General features: G+C 36.3%; 1 protein-coding gene across 4 annotated transcripts in view; it reads left to right on the top strand.

Annotated features, from left to right (window-relative positions):
• The window catches only part of TDRD3 (tudor domain containing 3), a 216568-nt gene that overhangs the window by 44026 nt on the left and 152947 nt on the right, over positions 1-19595 (top strand). Inside the window, exon 1 of one of the 4 annotated variants that reach the window (XM_066235531.1) lies at positions 16555-16633. The exons of the other annotated variants lie outside the window; for them this stretch is intronic. Coding sequence (XP_066091628.1) covers positions 16626-16633 — 8 coding nt within the window. The 5' untranslated portion in view covers positions 16555-16625. Of the gene's footprint in view, positions 1-16554; positions 16634-19595 lie in introns of those variants that run through there. 4 annotated transcript variants of the gene reach the window in all.

The following is a 19595-nucleotide window of genomic DNA, read 5'->3' as shown; positions in this document are numbered from 1 at the left end:
ATATACAATGTCATATCATCTGCAAATAATGATAGTTTTACTTCTTATTTTTCAATTTGGATGCCTTTTATTTCTTTTTCTTGTCTGCTGTGCCTAGGACTTCCCAGGAGTATGTTGAATAAGAGTGGTGAAAGGGGGCACCCCTGCCTTGTTCCTGATCATAAAGGGATTGCTTTTAATTTTTGCCCATTGAGTATGATGTTGGCTGTGGGTTTGTCATAGATGGCCTTTATCATGTTGAGGTATGTTCCCTGTATTCCCACTTTGCTGAGAGTTTTGATCATGAATGGGTGCTGGATTTTATCAAATGCTTTTTCTGCATCTATTGAAATTATCATGTGGTTTTTCTTCTTCCTTTTGTTTATGTGATGAATCACATTGATTGATTTGCGAATATTGTACCAGCCTTGCCTCCCAAGAATAAATTCCACTTGATCATGGTGTATGATTTTTTCCATATATTGCTCGATCCGGTTTGCTAATATTTTGTTGAGGATTTTTGCATCTAAGTTCATCAGGGATATTGGCCTATAATTTTCTTTTTTTGTGTTGTGTTTGCCTGGTTTTGGAATCAGAATTATGCTCTCCTCATAAAAGGAGTTTGGAAGTCTTCCTTCCTCTTGAATTTTCTGAAATAGCTTGAGAAGGATAGGAGTTAGTTCTTTTTGGAATATTTGGTAGAATTCACTTGTAAAGCCATCAGGCCCAGGACTTTTCTTTTTTGGGATTTTTTTGATAGCTGTTTCAATCTCATTTGTTGTAATTGGTCTGTTTAGGTTTTCTGATTCTTCCAGATTGATTCTTGGAAGATTATATGATTCAAGGAATTTGTCGATTTCATCTAGGTTGCCTAGTTTTTTGGCGTACAGTTCTTCATAGTATTTTCTTATAATATTTTGTATTTCTTTTGTGTCAGTTGTTATTTCTCCACTCTCATTTCTAATTTTATTTATTTGAGTCCTCTCTCTTTTTTTCTTGGTGAGTCTCGTTAAAGGTTCATCGATCTTGTTTACCTTTTCAAAGAACCAGCTCCTGGTTTCATTGATCCTCTGTACTGTTTCTTTAGCCTCCATTTCGTTTATTTCTGCTCTGATCATTATTATTTCCTTCCTTCTACTAGCTCTGGGCTTTACTTGCATTCTTTTTCTAGTTCTTTTAGATGTAGGGTTAAGTTGTTTATTTGAGCTTTTTCTAGTTCTTCAGGTATGCCTGTAATGCTATAAACTTCCCCCTCAGGACTGCTTTTTCTGTGTCCCATAAAATTTGAGTTGATGTATGCTCATTATCATTTGTTTCTAGGAATTTTTTAATCTCTTCTTTGATCTCAATATTAACTCATTCGTTATTTAATAACATTCTATTTGGTTTCCAAGTGTTTGAATGTTTTTCAGTTTTTCTATTGTGGTTGATTTTTAGTTTAATGCCATTGTGATCAGAGAAAGTGCTCAATATGATTTCAATCTTCTTAAATTTGTTGAGACAGCTTTTGTGCCCTAACATATGGTCTATCCTAGAGAATGTACCAGGAGTGCTTGAAAAGAATGTATATGCTGCTGTTTTAGGGTGAAAGGTTCTGAAGATATGTATTGTATTAAATCGAGTTGATCTAATATGTCCTTTAAGTCTGCTGTTTCTTTGTTAATTTTCTTTCTTGAGGATCTATCTAATGATGTTAATGGGGTATTGAAATCCCCTACTATTATAGTATTGCTGTTTATCTCGCCCTTTAAGTCCATCAAAGTCTGCTTTATAAATTTAAGTGCTCCTATATTAGGTGCGTAGATATTTATAATGGTTATATCTTCCTTTTGGATTGCTCCCTTTATCATTATGTAGTGACCTTCTTTATCTCTAACTATGGTCTTTGTTTTAAAGTCCATTTTGTCTAATATAAGTATTGCTACCCCAGCTTTTTTTTCATTTCCATTCGCGTGAAATATTTTTTTCCATCCTTTTATCTTCAGTCTGTGTACATCTTTTGATTTAAGATGTGTCTCTTGTAGACAGCATATGTATGGGTCCTGTTTTCTTATCCACGCAGCTACCCTATGTCTCTTGATCGGATCATTTAATCCATTAACATTTAAGATTATTACTGATATGTAATTGTTTATTGCCATTTTTTTCTTTAAAACTGTATTCCTCTTTTGCTTTATTCTTTTTTTCCTTTGATCTGTTTACAACAGGTCCCATAGCATTTGTTGCAGCCTTGGTTTGGTTGCAATGAATTCCTTGAGTTTTTTTCTGTCTGTAAAGCTTTTTATTTCTCCTTCAATTTTAATTGATAGCCTTGCTGGATAAAGTAGTCTTGGTTGTAGGTTCTTCTTCTGCATTACTTTGAAAATTTCTTGCCATTCCCTTCTGACTTCAAGTGTTTCTGTTGAGAAGTCAGATGTCATCCTTATGGGGGCTCCTTTGTAGGTGATAGTCTTTTTTTCTCTAGCAGCTTTTAGTATTTTCTCTTTATTAGCTTTGGTACTTTAATTATGATGTGTCTTGGTGTTGGTTTCTTTGGGTTTCTCCTTAATGGAGTTCTCTTCGCTTCCTGAACATGTGAAATGTTTTCCTGCCCTAATTGGGGGAAGTTTTCCGCTATGATACGTTTGAACAAAGTCTCTATCCCTTGTTCTTTCTCTTCTTCTTCAGGAACCCCTATGATGCGGATGTTATTTCTCTTCATGTTGTCACAGAGCTCTCTTAGAGTTTCCTCAGACTTTTTGAGTCTCTTTTCTTTTTTCTGTTCTGCTTCCATGCCTTTATTTATCGTGTCCTCTAACTCGCTGATTCGATTCTCTGCTTCATCCATCCTGCTTTTAATTCCTTCCATTGTATTCTTTATTTCAGATATTGTATTTGTCATTTCCGACTGATTCTTTTTTATTATTAATATTTCAATGTCCTTTTTTATATTTGTTATCTCTTTGTTTAGGTTTTCATAATGGCCATCTATGGTTGTTCTAATATCTTTGAGCATCCTAACAATCGTAATTTTAAACTCTGCATCTGGTAATTTGGTTATATCTGAATCACTTAGGTCCTTTTCTGGGGATTTCTCTTGGTTTATTTGTGTTGTATTACTCTGCCTCTGCATTTTCTCTTCACGGGAGTGGCTGTGATCACGCACTCGGGTGCACAAGCGTTGGTGTCCTTGGCCTTTGCCCTGCCCCCATGTGTGATGTTATGCTCGGTCCTGAGGGCACTGGTGAGCACCTTTGCTCAGCTTCAGGTCTCCGCCTGTTTCCGGGTTTTTCCCTGCCCTTGCAGGATGAGCCCGCTCGAAGAACGGCTGCTAGCCTTGGCTCTACCACTGGGCAGGACTGCGTGCCCAAGCTCAGCTCAGTAGCGGAACTCCGCCTCTTCTGGGATTTTGACTCCACCCCCGCGGGAGGAGCCAGCTACCAAGTCAGACCGCAAGCCTGTGTTGCACGGGCTGGGCAAGGCTGTGCTCCTGCGCCCTTGCTCAGGGACTGGTCTCCACCCTTTCCAGGGTTCCCACCCCTCTCCCGCAGGCTGGATTACAGGCTGCTGGCAGCTGAGCTTGACCGTTTTTGCACGCCCCCTTCTCCCCAGCCGGGCAAGATTGAGCTCACACCTGAGCCCAGTGGTGGCCAGCCGGCTTCCACCCCTGCCAGCAGAACCGCGCTTTTGTCTCCCGCTGCTGCCCGCCCTCCGGCAAATGGGTGGCGGCTCTGCAGCTCAGACCCTAAAACTCACTACTGTAGACCCAAAAGCTCCCTCCTTCTGTGAGACTCTGCTCTGAGTGCTGCGGGGGAGCTTGTTTGGTTGCTCTCTTGCTCCCCTTTGCTGGTATTGCTGTTTCCGGGGGAAATATTCACTTCAGCTTTGGGGAGTGATTCATCCCAGGGGTTAGGGTGGCTATCTCTCAAAATGTTTCTCCCTGTGCCTCCTAGATTGCACTCTCTTCCTGTTACTCTGGTCCTCTCTTCTCTCCCCGTCCCCAGGAATCCCAGGTGAGTGGTTGTGAGAGGGGTGTTCTGCGCGGTCCCTTTAAGAAGGATCCTGGGTCTGAGAAATCAAACTCTTTCTCACAAACAGTATCCTGACTTGTTTCCAGCTAAATACTGTCCTTACGTCTCTTTTGGGCTCTGGGGCTGCAGGCTGGAGCTTTGTTCCTGGGGCTCAGGACCCTCCCCTCTCTGCTAAACTCACTTCCCGCCACGCGAGTCTCTCCCTGTTGCCCTTCGCTCCGGGGAGCTGGGCAGCCCTCCCCGCGTTTCCACTTTTCCTACCAGTCTCAGTGTGGCTTCTTCAGTGTTCCTTGGTTGAAGAGTCCTCTTAGTTTAGTCCAAAGTTGGTTTTTCCAGATGATAGTTCTTAAAATTAGTTTGTAATCCACTTTGGTTCTGGGATGTAGATGTTGGTTTGTCCGCCTCCTCCAGCGCCATCTTGTTCCTGTAAGTTCTTTGAAAATTTATAGTTATGTACCTGGGTATCCCTCCTTCCCACCCATTGGGAACTTTCATTTTTTATTGCGTTCTTTTTTTTTTTATTATTATTATTTTAAATTTATTTTATTTTTAAATAAATTTGTTTTTTGAGGATCTGACAACAATTATGTCTAATGTTAATTCATTCACACCAGATTTATTGATTTTAGTGAGAGAGAGGAGGAAGGGGAATAGAGCAGAAAGAGAGAGAGAGAGAGGGAGAGAGAGTCAGGAACAATGAGCTGTTCCTGTGTGTGCCCTGACCCGTGATCAAAACGGCAACTTTGATGCACATCCAATACTCTTCACAGAGTTAACCGGCAAGGGTGGTTACTGGGTTCTTTTAATGTACATATGTCTTATATCAGCTTTGGAAATTTCCATATATTTTTTTCTCCCTTTGAGTGCTCTGCATTCTAGAACAATAGTTTTATTTTATTCTTTCAGATTATCAACTTTTCAAAATTATAATCTACAGTCACAGAGTCTATTCATGCCTAATGCTTGAAAGAGTTAACCTTTGATCTTTCAGTTATATTAACCAATTATTTCTCCCTTAAAATAATTTATTGAGATAAACTTTACATAACAAAATTAACCATTTAATTGGACAAGTTGTAGTTCACTTACTTTTTTTCTTTCATCTTCTATTTTCTTTCTTTCCTTCTCTCACTCTTTCACTTTTTCTTTTTCTTTTTTATCTTTCTTTCTCTTCTCCCTTCTCTTCTTTCCTTTCTTGTCTCTCACAGACTTTATCATGCTATAGCTCAGTTTAAAATCGCAGTTATAGAATATATTACTGATGCTGCAGTTTGGACATAGAATATACCTTTGACTACTGCAATTTGCAAAGCTGTTTCACAGCTCTGACCATTTTTCAGTCATGCAAGGTTTATCATTCAGAGGTCAATCAGAGATGTGGCTAAACAGAGTTTGGGGATCCCCTTTGAGGGTTTTTCTTTTATAGGTTGCCCCACCTGCTTCAGTGCTCTTGGTTTCTCACTTCCCTTTTCTGTTCCTCAGACCGGAAAGATTGTGGGTATGTCCTTGTGTACAGTTGCTACTATGTCCACCTTTTTTTTCTTTTTTTTTCACAGAGACAGAGAGAGAGTCAAAGAGAGGGACAGATAGGGATAGACAGGAAGAGGGAGAGATGAGAAGCATCAATTCTTTGTTGGAGCTCCTTAGGTGTCCATCGATTGCTTTCTCGTATGTGCCTTGACCAGGGGTGCGGGGACTACAGCCGAGCAAGTGACCGCTTGCTCAAGCCAGCAACCTTGGGCTTAAGCCATTGACCTTGGGCTTCAGGCCAGCAATCTTTGGGCTCAAGCCAGCGACCATGGGGTCATTTCTGTGATCCCACACTTGAGCCAGCAACCCTTTGCTCAAGCTGGGTGAATCCGCGCTCAAGCTGGCAACCTCGAGTTTCGAACCTGGGTCCTCTGTGTCCCAGTCCAATGCTCTATTCACTGTGCCACAGTGATTCCATACCTGGTCAGGTATGTCCTCAGTTTTTTTAATGTTTATTTTATTGATTTGAGAGAGAGAGAGAGGTTGGGAGAAGAGAAAAAGACAGGAACATCAATCTGTTCCTATCTGTGCCCTGACTAGGGATCAGACCAGCAACCTCTGTGGTTCAGGACGATGCTCTAACAAACCAAGTTATCTGGCCAGGGCTGTGTCCACCAATTGGATTGCACTTTGTCCTAGGCTAGAGCCACAGGGAGCAGAAGTTACTTGTAGTTCCTTGTAGTTGCTTTTCATATGTGCCTTAACCAGGCAAGTATGGGGTTTCAAACTGGCAACCTCAGCATTCCAGGTTGACCCTTTATCCAATGCACCACCACAGGTCAGGCCCCCTTGCCTTCCTTATTCCAATAAGTATGCATTCCCACCAGGTTCTTCTGCTCACTCTCAAGTAGCTTTAGTGGTTTTTTGCATTTTCTCAAAATGTTTAGTTATTTTTTTTCAGTGGGGGTGGGTGGGGTCAGGTGGGGTTTAAGGATGTCATCATATGTCCAATAGGGTCTTCATCATACTGAATTGGTATTAAGATTATATATTGATTTATCTCTCTTTTTAAATTTATTTATTGATTTTAGAGAGAAGGGAGAGAGGAGGGGGATAGAGAGGAGACAGAACATTGATCTGTTTCTGTATGTGCCCTGACCAGGGATTGAACCAGCAATATTCATGTTTTGGCATCATGCTCTAACTGAGTTATTTGGCCAGGACTTAATTTCTCTCTTTTTAAATAGAGATAAACACACACACACAAACACACACACAAACATCTAAATCAGGGGTCCCTAAACTACGGCCCGCGGGCCACATGCGGCCCCCTGAGGCCATTTATCCGGCCCTGCCGCATTTCTGGAAGGGGCACCACCATCTCATTATCCAAAAGCAGGCCCATAGTTCCCATTGAAATACTGGTCAGTTTGTTGATTTAAATTTACTTGTACTTTATTTTAAATATTGTATTTGTTCCCGTTTTGTTTTTTTACTTTAAAATAAGATATGTGCAGTGTGCATAGGGATTTGTTCATAGGTTTTTTTTATAGTCCGGCCCTCCAATGGTCTGAGGGACAGTGAACTGGCCCCCTGTGTAAAAAGTTTGGGGACCCCTGATCTAAATAGTGTGGGACTCACAGGAGTTGAATATGTATATTTCAATGATCTTGACTTTAAAAGGGTGTAGGAAAGGATCATGTCATTTATCTGAAATCTTATTCAGTCATTGAAAGTGCTTTGTTAATTGTAAAGTTCTTTACGGATATTTGTTTATTAATTAAGAGTTTTTAAAAATAAGACAGTAGTTAAAAGTAATCATTTCATTAAAACATTTACATTTTCCAAAACCACAAAGTAATTCATAATTTTAGAGTTTAAAGTTCTTTTTCTATATTCTAACACATACAGGTGGGACAAAAGTACATTTATAGTTGTGAGTATGGGAAGCACAGAATTTATTTTTGTTTTATTACTTGTTAATTATTTTTTATATGAACAATTATAAGGCTACTTTTGCCCCACCCTATATATAGGTTTGACATAGAAGTTGGCCATAAAATACTTTTTTTTTGAAGATTTTATTTATTAATTTTACAGGGGGTGGGGGATGAGAAGTAGTTGCTTCACTCTCGCTGTTCATTGGTTGCTTGTCATACGTGCCTTGACCAGGCAAGCCAGGAGTTTCGAACCAGCAACCTCAGCGCTCCAGGTTGGCACTCTATCCACAGCGCCACCACAGGCCAGGCGGCTATGAAGTATTCTTAAATGAAAAGATCTATTACTGAAACTTTTGTATAAAATGAGTATTTTTTAAACTTTTTAATGGTTATTCTAAAATACTTTCAAACTTTAAACAAGGTGCAAGAACAGTACAAAGAACTCCTATATATGTGTTTCATCCGAATTCACCAATTATAAACATTTTACCAGATTTGCTTTACATTCTCAACCTAACTTTCTCTCCCCACCCCCTTTGTTCTCTCCTTGTGTATTCATAATTTTTTGAACTATTTGAGAGTAATTTGCTTATATCATGCCTCTTTTACCTCTAAATACTTAAGTATAAAATGAGTCTATTTTTATAAACAAATATTCCCTTACAAATTACACTCCCATTTTTGTGTATTCATATATTGCAAGGATATTCCTAAGATTGCTAATACTGTTTATTTTTGGAAGAAGAATTGGGGAAGGATCACGATCAACTTTTAATTATACCTCTGTACAGTTTGTGTTTTATTATTTATAGACTTAAACAAACCAAAAAAATGCATTGAAAGAATTCTTCAGGAAGAGTTAATAAATCAAGGCATTTAAATTGAATAAAAAATGTTCTGTTTCATAGATTCTAAGCTAAAAATGACCTTTTATATATCATTTTTTATTTAATTGAATCAATACTTCTCAAATAATTACTTAAATTCTTAATAAGTGTAATCATTTTTTGTGACTACTATTACAAATTACCATGAACTAGGCTGTTTAAAACAGCAAAGATATACTCTCTTACAGTTCTGGAGGCCAGAAGTCTGAAATGGGTGTGTGTGTGGAGTTGTTCTCCCTCCAGAGGGTTCAGGAGAGAATCAGTTAGGTACTTGCCCCTTCCAGCTTCTGGTGCTTGCTGGCAGTCCTTCATTTGAGATCTCATTATTCCACTCTCTGTCTTCATCTTTACATGGCCTCTCCTCTATGTGTCTGTCTCAAAACTCCTGCCTTTCTCTCAGAAGGACACCTATCATTAGATTTAAGGCCTACCTGGATAATCATCTCAAGATCTTTAACTAAATTTCATCTTTTAAGACCATTTTTCCAAATAAAGTAACATTCACAGGTTCCAGAGATTAGGATGTTTGCATATTACCATCAGCCTACTGTAGAGGTATGGGTATATGTTTATATTATGTCTTCTAAGCTAAAAAATTAAATTTAAAGTTTATTTTCAGCATTTCAAATTCAAGCATTTTGTATTCAAGATGTATTAAAGAAATGAAAATTAGAAATTTTAATTTGTTTATTTTACTAAGATACATACATATATATATGGGAATTTCACTCTTGGCAAAATATATTTAGTATTTGTTTAATATTTACTTATTTTACTAGCATATTTAAGTGATTACTCTTTGAGTTTTAGACCTCATTTTCATTTCATTTTAATTTATGGAGAATTGTTATGCTATTAGATGGTACAATATATGATTACATATACTAGATACAAGTAGGTATTTGATATAATTGGTTATGATAATTGAAGTACATTTTCATTTTTAAAGTTTTGAATGAATAGCATTGGTTTCAATTAGAAATAATTTATAAAATATCTCATTTAAAAATTGGATATTACAATTATATTTCTCTGAACTGTAGAATTTTAAACTTATTTCTTACCAGCTGTTTCTTAACATCATTGTATTATATTTTGACATAGGTGGTAGATTAGTCAAAAATGATGGCAATGTGGTTTGCATTGGAAATTCTGTTTGGGGCAGAAACCTTTGCACATTCTCATGGAATAACTTGTTTTCTTCATATTAAAAACAATGTTAGTTATTACACCCTAAATAAAACCTGTGTATTTGTCCATATATGTAAAATCGGAAGATTTCAAAAAATTAAACAATAAAATTCTTTAAATCTTGTTGACATTTTCCCTTCCGTTCTCAGTAGATGCCAGATTAGTATGTTAGAAGTATGTAGTTTAATCTTCCTATAATGACACAGACATACTTTTGACTGTTAGCTGTAGCCTTTGAGGATACCCTTTATTGCCAGGTAACACCATTCTTTTGCTTTCTTCTAAGAACCCAGAAGACATTTTCAAATATCATTATGTTTTAAAAATATTTCCCAGAATAAACAGCAACAGTCCAGTGTTTAAGAAGGAAGAAAACTAATAATTATTTAGCATCTACTCAAATACGTGCTGAGTATTTCATGCTGTCTCATTCATTCTTATAAACAAGTCTGTCAGTCAGTTGGCTCCATTTTCCTCTGGTAGGGGAGGAAACTGAGGCACAGAAAGGTAAATAAAGCTTTTTAAACTTTTTATTAATTTTAACTTATTGTGTTAATATGGATTCAAGTGTCCCACTCAATATAACTCTCTCACCTCCGCTCCCTCATTCCCCATTATACTCCTTTTGCCCCCTCCCCCTAACTTCCTTCCCCCTTTCCTTTGGAATTTGCTGTCTTGTTATCTGTATCTATGTGTTACATGTATATAATATCAAACTTTTTGAAGTTAGGGTGCATTTAAAATCCTACAAATAATTGTAGGTGCACTATATACAAATTTCTGAGAAATATGTTATAATAATTAAGTCAAATATTAAAGAAAAAACATAAAGTCAAAGCATGCTTTTATGGTAAAGAAAATAAATATGACAGAATTAAATTTATTCTGACATTAAAAAATATTTTTATGTTACATTTTTTGTTATGCCTTTTAGGATTCATAAAAAAGAGGGGTTAAAAAAATAAAAAATGACAAGTTATCTTTTTATATATATATAGATACATTCTTAGTAAGATTTAGTAAATTCAGCAGGTTCTGGTACGAATGTGTTAAGTTTTTTCATTCTTGTGTTTATGAGAAACATGAGCCTGATGTGTCCTACTGATTTCTTTAATATTTGGGCATATATTTGAAAGGCAAACTCTCATTTCCTTGTCAATACATTGAAGAATTCCTCTCTTTTTACTCTTAATTGTGTTGAGTGCAGAAAACCCCTCCACACATATCATCTTAACATTATACCAAGTAAAGGATAGAAGAAACTTGCCTTTAGTCTTTGCGGGGAACATGGGGGGTAGTGTAAACAGTCCAGCACCACAGCTTAACAGCCTTTTGCAAACTAATCAGGCAAGTGAGGTGGGGGGTTGGGCAGACTGTCAGCTTCCAGCCAATTCTTCACACCTCTGTCCCCCAAAAATCTAAACTCCAAAAACCCTGTTGGTTTTTTGGTCCCCAACAGGCACATATTTCTCTGAAATACTATAGAGCACACCAGTGCACCCTGATGCACACTTTGAGAACCACTGCACTAATCCCTTCACCCTCTCTGATCCCATCCCCTTATCCCCCTTCCCTCTGGGAGCTGTCCCTCTGCAGAAAGGTAAATAAGTTGCCTAGGATCCCCCATGGACTAAAGAATGAGGCTGAGATTGCATCTAGTTCTATTTTACTGAAAACTACAGATATCAGTCTCTCCAAGTTATTTAAAAATGCCTTCTAATTTTTGTTATTATATCATACATTTTAAAATAACATTTCTTAAGTAAACTTTTAACTGAGTAGGCAGTCTCCTGGGGTTAATCCTGAGAGGTCCTTGGCATGGACTCTGCCAACACTGAGGTTGCTTTGCAGTGGTCAGAACACAGGGCGTCGGGCCTGTAGTGAGCCTTTCCACCTGATGTGTGGTTTTATAGCCACCACCTTTGTGCTGGGGGAAAGATGACAGAAATATCAAATAATCTTACATTTTAAAATGAGTTACTAAAAGATAACCTCAACTGTGCTTCTGAATTTAAGTATGAAAATGTTGAATTAGATGAAAGACATAAATTATAATCTCCCATGAAAGTAAAAGTAGCCAGGCCTTCATTTTATACTTCTAAATTTATGTGAACGTGTGGTTTGCAAAAATGAATAATAACTAGGTGCTCATTGCTACTGTACTTTGTAATATCTCAGTTATGGAATTTCAAGGAATTTACAAATGTTTATTTGTATAGCTTTAAAATTTTTTTTATACCAAATAAACGTTCTAGGGATAATGTCTTCATCATTTGGTTTGTGTATGGGGAAAATAGTTTAATATCTGAAAATGGGTGATAAAAATGAAAGTTGTGATTTATTGTCACCTATCTTCTTATAGTTATTATCTTAAAATTGTCATGCTTATTTATTTTGATCTCAGAGAAAAACAACTATTGAAATACTGAAAATATTCTTTGCAGCTATTTTTCACTACAAAGAAGCATTAGTATCTAATAAATTATGGGTACTTTTGTAAGTCTATTTATGAAACATGAACATAAGCGAAAATTGGAGAGGAAATTTCTTTTGAAATACTTCAATTTTTTTTCCTTGTGAGGAGATATCTCTCGAGTGCTCAATAAGTAAGTTTTTTTTTCCTTTAAACTACCTGAATGATCTTTATAGCAAACATAAATTCTAAAATTTTAATAGCCTATCTTATTTTCTCTGCTATCTTTATTTCCCAACAATAACAACAACAACAACAAAACAATAAATGTCAGAAGCCTTTATTTTAGAGCTAGCTTAGTACATCCATGCAGTCTTAGCTTCCAATAATTGTATGATTTTATTTCAGTAGTGAAGCAAGGTTGTCATCTAGTGGTGTGTTCAAGTAGTGCATTCTTTGGAATTAGCTAATAAATCAGCATTTTTAAGAAAATGTGTAACAAGAAATATAGATTTCAATTTTTCAGAATTTAAACACTTTTAAATGTTTTAAATTTGATATAACTTTACAAAGAACTTTCCCTAGTACTTTTTAAAATTTCCATCTTTCAGTCTTTATTTGGGGCCAAAAACATTTTGTTTGGCCACTGAAATGTTGAAGTTTGAGTAGTATGGATGTTAACCATGATGTATATCAAGGCACTTCTAGAAGTTGTTTTTTTTTTTAGAAAAAATGATGCTTCTGTAGTACTAAGTAAAATATATTTTTTTACTTTTTGCATATTCATCTTTTCAGTTTTTGTGCAGGTTAATTTTATGAAACATTTGCATTTAAAACGTTAGGATTTTCATGATGTTATATTTGGTTTTGGTGTTTTCATTTTTGTAATATAACAATAGAGAAAGTTAGTGTAGAAAAACTTTAAATAGCAGTATGTTGTATGTGTGTGTAAGTATATGTATGTGGAAAATTTTTGATGTTTTAGGTTAGATAAATGGCAGATATAATATACATGTGTACATGGAAGTAAATAATAAAAAATAAAAACAAAATGTATTTTAAAATAATTTATTTTTGAATAAAATAAATAATTTATTGAAACCTGTTTATTAAGATCAACACTAAGTGATTTTTAGAGGTACTTTAAATAATACATATTTTGTTCTTATGATTCATTTATATAAAAAAAGAAGATTGTGGTATTAATTTTGTCATAGTAGGTGGACACTTTGGCTAAAGAAGGAAAGAAAATGGTACTGATAGAACAGATACTCAGTTGTTAAGGGAAGTTAAATAAAAGACCTCTTTTTTTCATGTTTCACTATTTGTGTATCATTGTACACCCTCTTCTAAATTACTTTTGTAGAATTCTGATCCTCCTGTTTGCTGTGCTTAATAGAGATTAAGGCATGGAATTCCATGTATTTATTCAGCTTACTGCTGGTATACAAATTTATATTTTTACAAATTGGTGACTTTTTGACATCTAATGTATCTGTAAACTGTAATGAATTTATTGATTTCATCTCTACCAAGTTATCAGAAGCAGATGTTGTATTTAAATCTTAGTAGTCCTGTTTCCTTACTAAAGTTTTTAATAGAGTTAAATACTGTATTTTTCCAAATTACATTCATTAACAGGAATTTATAAGCCCTTCTTTTCCCCAAGAGGGGGAAGTTAGCAAGTTACTATTTCACCGTCTCTGGCTGGGTATGAGAATAATAGTGAAAACCGAATTTGGTGGCAGGTTTATTATAGTCCACTTACATTGTGAGAATGGAAACAGGATAGGGAGAGTGAATAGAGAGAACTTTTCAGATACTTTTAAAATTATTTTTAAATGTCCTGGGAGTTTGCAGTGGGTTGCCAATTTTCATATTTGCTAAGATTAAAAACACCTAATATAAGCAATTCTTTGATTTCTGTTACATTTTATTCTCTGTTAAAACTAACTAGTTACCTTTTCCTTTGTGGTTAAGGAGGGATTTATTTATTAAATTCTTATTCTGTATTTAGGTAATATATATGGGTCAGTAATCTTGGTGTGGTAGCAAATAATCACGTACAGATCAGAGACCCCAAACCCACATAATACTATTTGATTTGAGTTTTATTTAGAGACAGTTAAGACCAGGGGTCCCCAAATTTTTTACACAGGGGGCCAGTTCACTGTCCCTCAGACCGTTGGAGGGCCGAACTATAAAAAAACTATGAACAAATCCCTATGCACACTGCACATATCTTATTTTAAAGTAAAAAAACAAAACGGGAACAAATATAGTATTTAAAATAAAGAACAAGTAAATTTAAATCAACAAACTGACCAGTATTTCAATGGGAACTATGGGCCTGCTTTTGGCTAATGAAATGGTCAATGTGCTCCTCTCACTGACCACCAATGAAAGAGGTGCCCTTTCCAAAAGTGTGGCGGGGGCCGGATAAATGGCCTCAGGGACTGCATGCGTCCCGCAGGCCGTAGTTTGGGGACCCCTGGTTAAGACCTTTGTGTACCAGTCATCATCCAGATACCTTCTATCCATCTGGGAAGAATGTTTTCACTCTTGTTTTTTTTTTTTCATTGGCATTTTAAAGAATTTTTATTTGTCATCAACCTAATTTGTATTGCAGTAATAGATTCTGTCTGTGATTATTTTAGGGATTCAAGTCTCAGTTCAGACTTGAATGAGCCTTCAATGCTTGGATGGGTGGAGGGTAAAACTTTAGTGTTTGCTTTTTAGTGTTTCAGCAAATTAGAACTCCTCTCTAAAAATATATATATGTAGCCTAGAAATCTGAGATAAGGATAAGGGTAAGTTCATAAAATATTTAGGCTAAACTAAATGATTTAACACGTTTTAGTCTGATGCAGATGACTGGTAAGAACATTTTTTACATGCATAATTATGTTCACTACTCTCCACGAGTCATACAAAGAGACCTGAAAGGCATAGTTCTTGTTCTCTTTTGCTTGCAAAGGATGTCAACTACGAATTGTATATTATTTGAGAGACACTTAATGGCATAACCCTGCATGTCAAAGACAACTTGGAAGTATACAAGAGCAAACAAGCAGGTATGTTTTTTAAACGAATATAGTTAGTACAAAGTGTGCATGTGACATGCAGACTGGTACATTGCTATACAAAAGACACTAAAAGTTAAAAATGAGAAGATCGCACAATAGCTGCTTTACCTGTCTTCATGCAGACAGACAGCTGGAGCTCAGTTATGGTCCTATTTAGATGGGCCATGTACTCTTCAGTTTGTTTCTATCCTCATGTTAGACCCGAGATTTTATGTGCTGTCAGAGGGATGGATCAAAGGAAAACTGGCTTTCTTTTCCCTTATAGAAGAGGTGAAAATGATGATCCACTATCTGGATCAAATAAATGAGATTTAAATGATAGTGTTTGTTTTTATCAGTTTCCTGTCAATTCTTAAACAATATCTCTTTTACAAGCCCATGTGACTTCTGAACAGGAGGTGAAGGTGTTCTGGTAATGGTACTTAAGCTGAGCATTCCTTTTTATAGAATTTGCATTCATTATTTGTAATAGGAAGCCTCCTCTCCCCCAAATTGGTGGATAATAATTAATTTCTAAGCTTTTACTTCTAAAGTAAAAAAAGTTCCTTAGGATTACAAATTTAGTGATTCTGAGTAAAATGGAATTTTAACATCTATTTATGAAAAAGAAAGCACCTTCTTATTTTAAAAATTTGAGCAATGATTAAATTGTGATTTTAAATAGCATTATTTGAACGTAAAATTAGTAGGAATGTTAGTCTATTCTGTAGCATGCATGTAGAAATTCAGCCCTTTATTGCCCTGCTTGTCAATAAACTGTATTCTGATGGTGTATTTTTAATTTGTAATTGTAATAAGTGAGTTTTTTTTTTGTAATGAGTATTTTTATAATGTTAGTTTTTCAAAATCTCCACTAGAGAGGAAAAATGAGTGCTTTTGCTGACTGTTTCAGAAAGCAAGAATCCTCTGGGGTTAATTTCTTCTTTAGGGTCCATGCCCTTGAGTTTTACAAGCTCGAAGATGGCACATGGGAACTGATTATAATTCTCTTCCCTCGAGGCCCACTGTGCAGCTGTGCACAGGGAACAGATCTGGCACGCCTGCTACAGTTCTTATTTCCTTTCTTTCTCAGTGACTGCATTAAATAAGGCTGGTGAATTTTGTGTTTTGTTCTTTTAGTTGCTCTGTTACTGTGTGCATCTTGAAGTCACTTAAGGCAGTGGTCCCCAAGCCCCGGGCCATTTGGTACCAGTCCGCTCAGAGAGAGAATAAATAACTTACATTATTTTCGTTTTATTTATATTTAAGTCTGAACAATGTTTTATTTTAAAAAAATGATCAGATTCCCTCTGTTACATCTGTCTAAGACTCACTCTTGACGCTTGTTTTGGTCACGTGATACATTTATCCGTCCCACCCTAAAGGCTGGTCTGTGAAAATATTTTCTGACATTAAACCAGTCTGTGGCCCAAAAAAGGTTGGGGACCACTGACTTAAGGCATTTAATTTACTTTTATCCTTGTTTTATTCATTGATGTTAGATATTGGAGTTTTAAATGTTTACAGAAGCTAAAAGAGTAATTTGTAAATCCGAAATTATGGTTAATTTAGATTCAGTCCTCCTGTGAAAATGGTCCAGTATGTTCAGAAGGATCACCAAGATGTTACTGGGAGAGCTGTGAAGGGGGCTCCTGTTTCTTGATTACAGAATGAAGCTGTAAGAGTCAAGTTCTTTGATTTTTCAAAGTAGGAAAGATGAGTAAGGGAGACTTGTAAAACTTGCAAATTGAGACTGAGATACATTTTAGAATTTGTTACATTCAGGAGGTGTTTTATAGGCATTATTTGAAGGAAATTACATGATGTTGGATTTATACATGCATAGTCAAGTTCCTTCTACCCCCTTATAGCTACTGCTTTTAGAATTCGATAGACTTTTCCTTTTTATATTTTGTAGAGATTGGTATTTTTATTGTTATAATAATTTTGAATTTCTAATTATTAGTATTAGTTCCCTGAGCTTTTACTATGAAACTAGACCTACTCTTTAATATTTTGAAGCTCACTGAATTTGCCTCATTGTGCTTTTTTGTGTATTGATAATGTGTCTCAATTAGAAACCTGACTTGTATAAATGTTGACTTATGTTTGAGAAGCTCATATTCCTAATATTAGGATTAGTTATTGGTAAATAAAAATGGTGTGTTGTAATGAAAAGACTGCTGGACTGAGTCAGCAGGCATTCTTTTTTTTAATGTAATTTTTATTTTTTCACATTAATGACAATACTATGCATTTTTTTTTGCTTAACCATTTTTATTATTTTAAATATATGTTTTAAATTGAATTTATTGGGGTACAGGTCAGGTGTGCAACTCTACTAACATCATCGGCACACTGCACCCTGCACCCCAGGCAGAGTCCCTTTTGTCCCCATTTCCCCACCTTTGCCCACCTTCATCTCCCCCACCCCCCTTTTCCCTCTGGCTGTCACACACACACACACACACACACACACACACACACACACGGTTTTTTGTTTTGTTTTTGCTTAATCCCTTCACCTTCAATCATCTAGTTCCACACCCCTCCCTTTTGAGGACTGTTAGCCTATTCCATGTATCCATGTCTCTGTTTCTATTTTGTTCATCAGTTTAATTTGTTTATTAAGGGGGCATTCTTGTTTTCACTTTGCATCACTTAAGTTTGTATTTTGTGGCAAGTTTAATTAACAACTTTGGGTCTTTTATTTATCTGTAAAATTGAAGATGTGAACTTTGATTATTTTTAATGATCTATTCTGGTTCATCTGACATCCTGTAATCTTTTTTTTTTTTTTTTTTTTTTTTTGCAACAGAGAGGAGAGAGGAACAGATAGTGACAGACAGGAAGGGAGAGAGATGAGAAGTATCAGTTCTTTGTTGCGGCACCTTAGTTGTTCATTGATTGCTTTCTCATATGTGCCTTGATGGGGGGGGGTGCACATGTACAGCAGAGTGAGGGACCCCTTGCTCAAGTCAAAGTAGTTTATTATTCATTCTATATTATTTCCCTTTTGTGTAGTAATTTTGAAAGCTGCAGTTTTGTAATTACTCAATTGGCATTTAATATATCATTCATATTCCATTGTGTACTGTCACTTTCTACAATTGCTTTCAGCCTGTACTTATTTCTTCCCTCTTTCCCAACCAGAGTGTTCTAGCATATTACCTCTAAACTGTGCTTCACACTTTTTTTCTTAAGCGGGAGAGAGCAGAGACAGACAGACAGATAGTCAGGAAGGCAAAGAGATGAGAAGCATCAGCTTGTAGTTGTAGCACTTTAGTTGTTCATTGATTGCTTTTCATATGTGCCTTGACCTGGAGGTTCCAGCCCAGCCAGTGACCCCTTGTTTAAGCCAGCGACCTTGAGCCTTAAGCCAGCTACCATGGGATCTTGTTGATTAGCCCACGCTCAAGCTGGCAACCCTGTGCTCAAACTACTTGAGCCCATGCTCAAACCAGCTACCTCAGGGTTCTGAACCTGGGACCTCAGGATACCAGGTCGGTGCTCTATCTACTGTGCCACCACAGGTCAGGCGTGCTTCACACTTTTTTACTTCTATGTTTTATGTACTCTTTCCCATTCTCCAGCTACTTTGAGCCCTTATAACATTTGGTTTATATTATTTTGGCCTTGTATGATAGCTGTTTATGTATTGTGTTTTGCTGTATATGAATGAGCCTGTGAACCCCTTGAAGGCAGGTGTTTTATTTTCATCATTTTACTAATTGTATTACTGAATTATAGTATTTTTTACATAAGGGCTTAATTAATTTTTGTGGAACTGAATTTATGATTAATGACAGATACAATCAATAGCTATGAAGAGTGAAAAGTTAACAGGATAATAAGGAAGTTAACTTAGTCATTTTGAATTAAAGTAGATTTTAACCATCTGTGCTGACTACACACATCTGTATTTCATGGCCACCTATGTTCTATTATAACTGCTTCCCATTCATTTATTCTTGCAGACTCACCTATATAGTTAACACTTTGCACTGCAATGGCCTTAAACTATTAATAGTATCTATCTAATTTTGTTAACAGATTCTTGCTTTGATTTATATCTATACTTTACTGACTTTATCTCCTTGATCTTGTTCATAGGCTTATCAACTTGAATCTCCTGCTATTCTTTTAGTTTTTAATTTATATTTCTTTTCCCTTGCTCTTTTACTTTAGAGAACTCATTCATTGTGGTTTCCTAAAGACACATGCCCTTTGGTTGTTATCTCCAAGTAGAGCTTACATTGACAAGTGTCTTAGAATCAACCTCATGTTGGGGGTTGAATTGCTGGCCATCAGGAATGAGCTTGAGTTAGCTGTCAGACTGGTACTCCTGTTTCTTTTTAACGAGAGCATCCCTGCAGTGGCAGTGCTTGCTAGCACCAGCAGTTTGGTTAAAGGAGTTGAATATCAGTCAGATGCTAATAGCATTTTTTAAAAGATTTTATTTATTGATTTTTGGAGAGAGGGGGCAGAGAGAGAAAAAAAGAGAGAAGGAGAAGCGAGAAGCATCTGCTTGTAGTTGCTTCCAGTATGTGCCTTGAATGGGCAAGCCCAGGGATTCGAACTGGCGACCTCAGCATTCCAGGTTGACACTTTATGCACTGCACCACCACAGGTCAGGTTAA

This window comes from Saccopteryx bilineata, chromosome 6 (genome assembly GCF_036850765.1).
Source record: "Saccopteryx bilineata isolate mSacBil1 chromosome 6, mSacBil1_pri_phased_curated, whole genome shotgun sequence".
Lineage (NCBI taxonomy): Eukaryota > Metazoa > Chordata > Mammalia > Chiroptera > Emballonuridae > Saccopteryx > Saccopteryx bilineata.
Note: the sequence above shows the minus strand (reverse complement) of the source record. Positions and strands in the feature narration are given on the sequence as shown.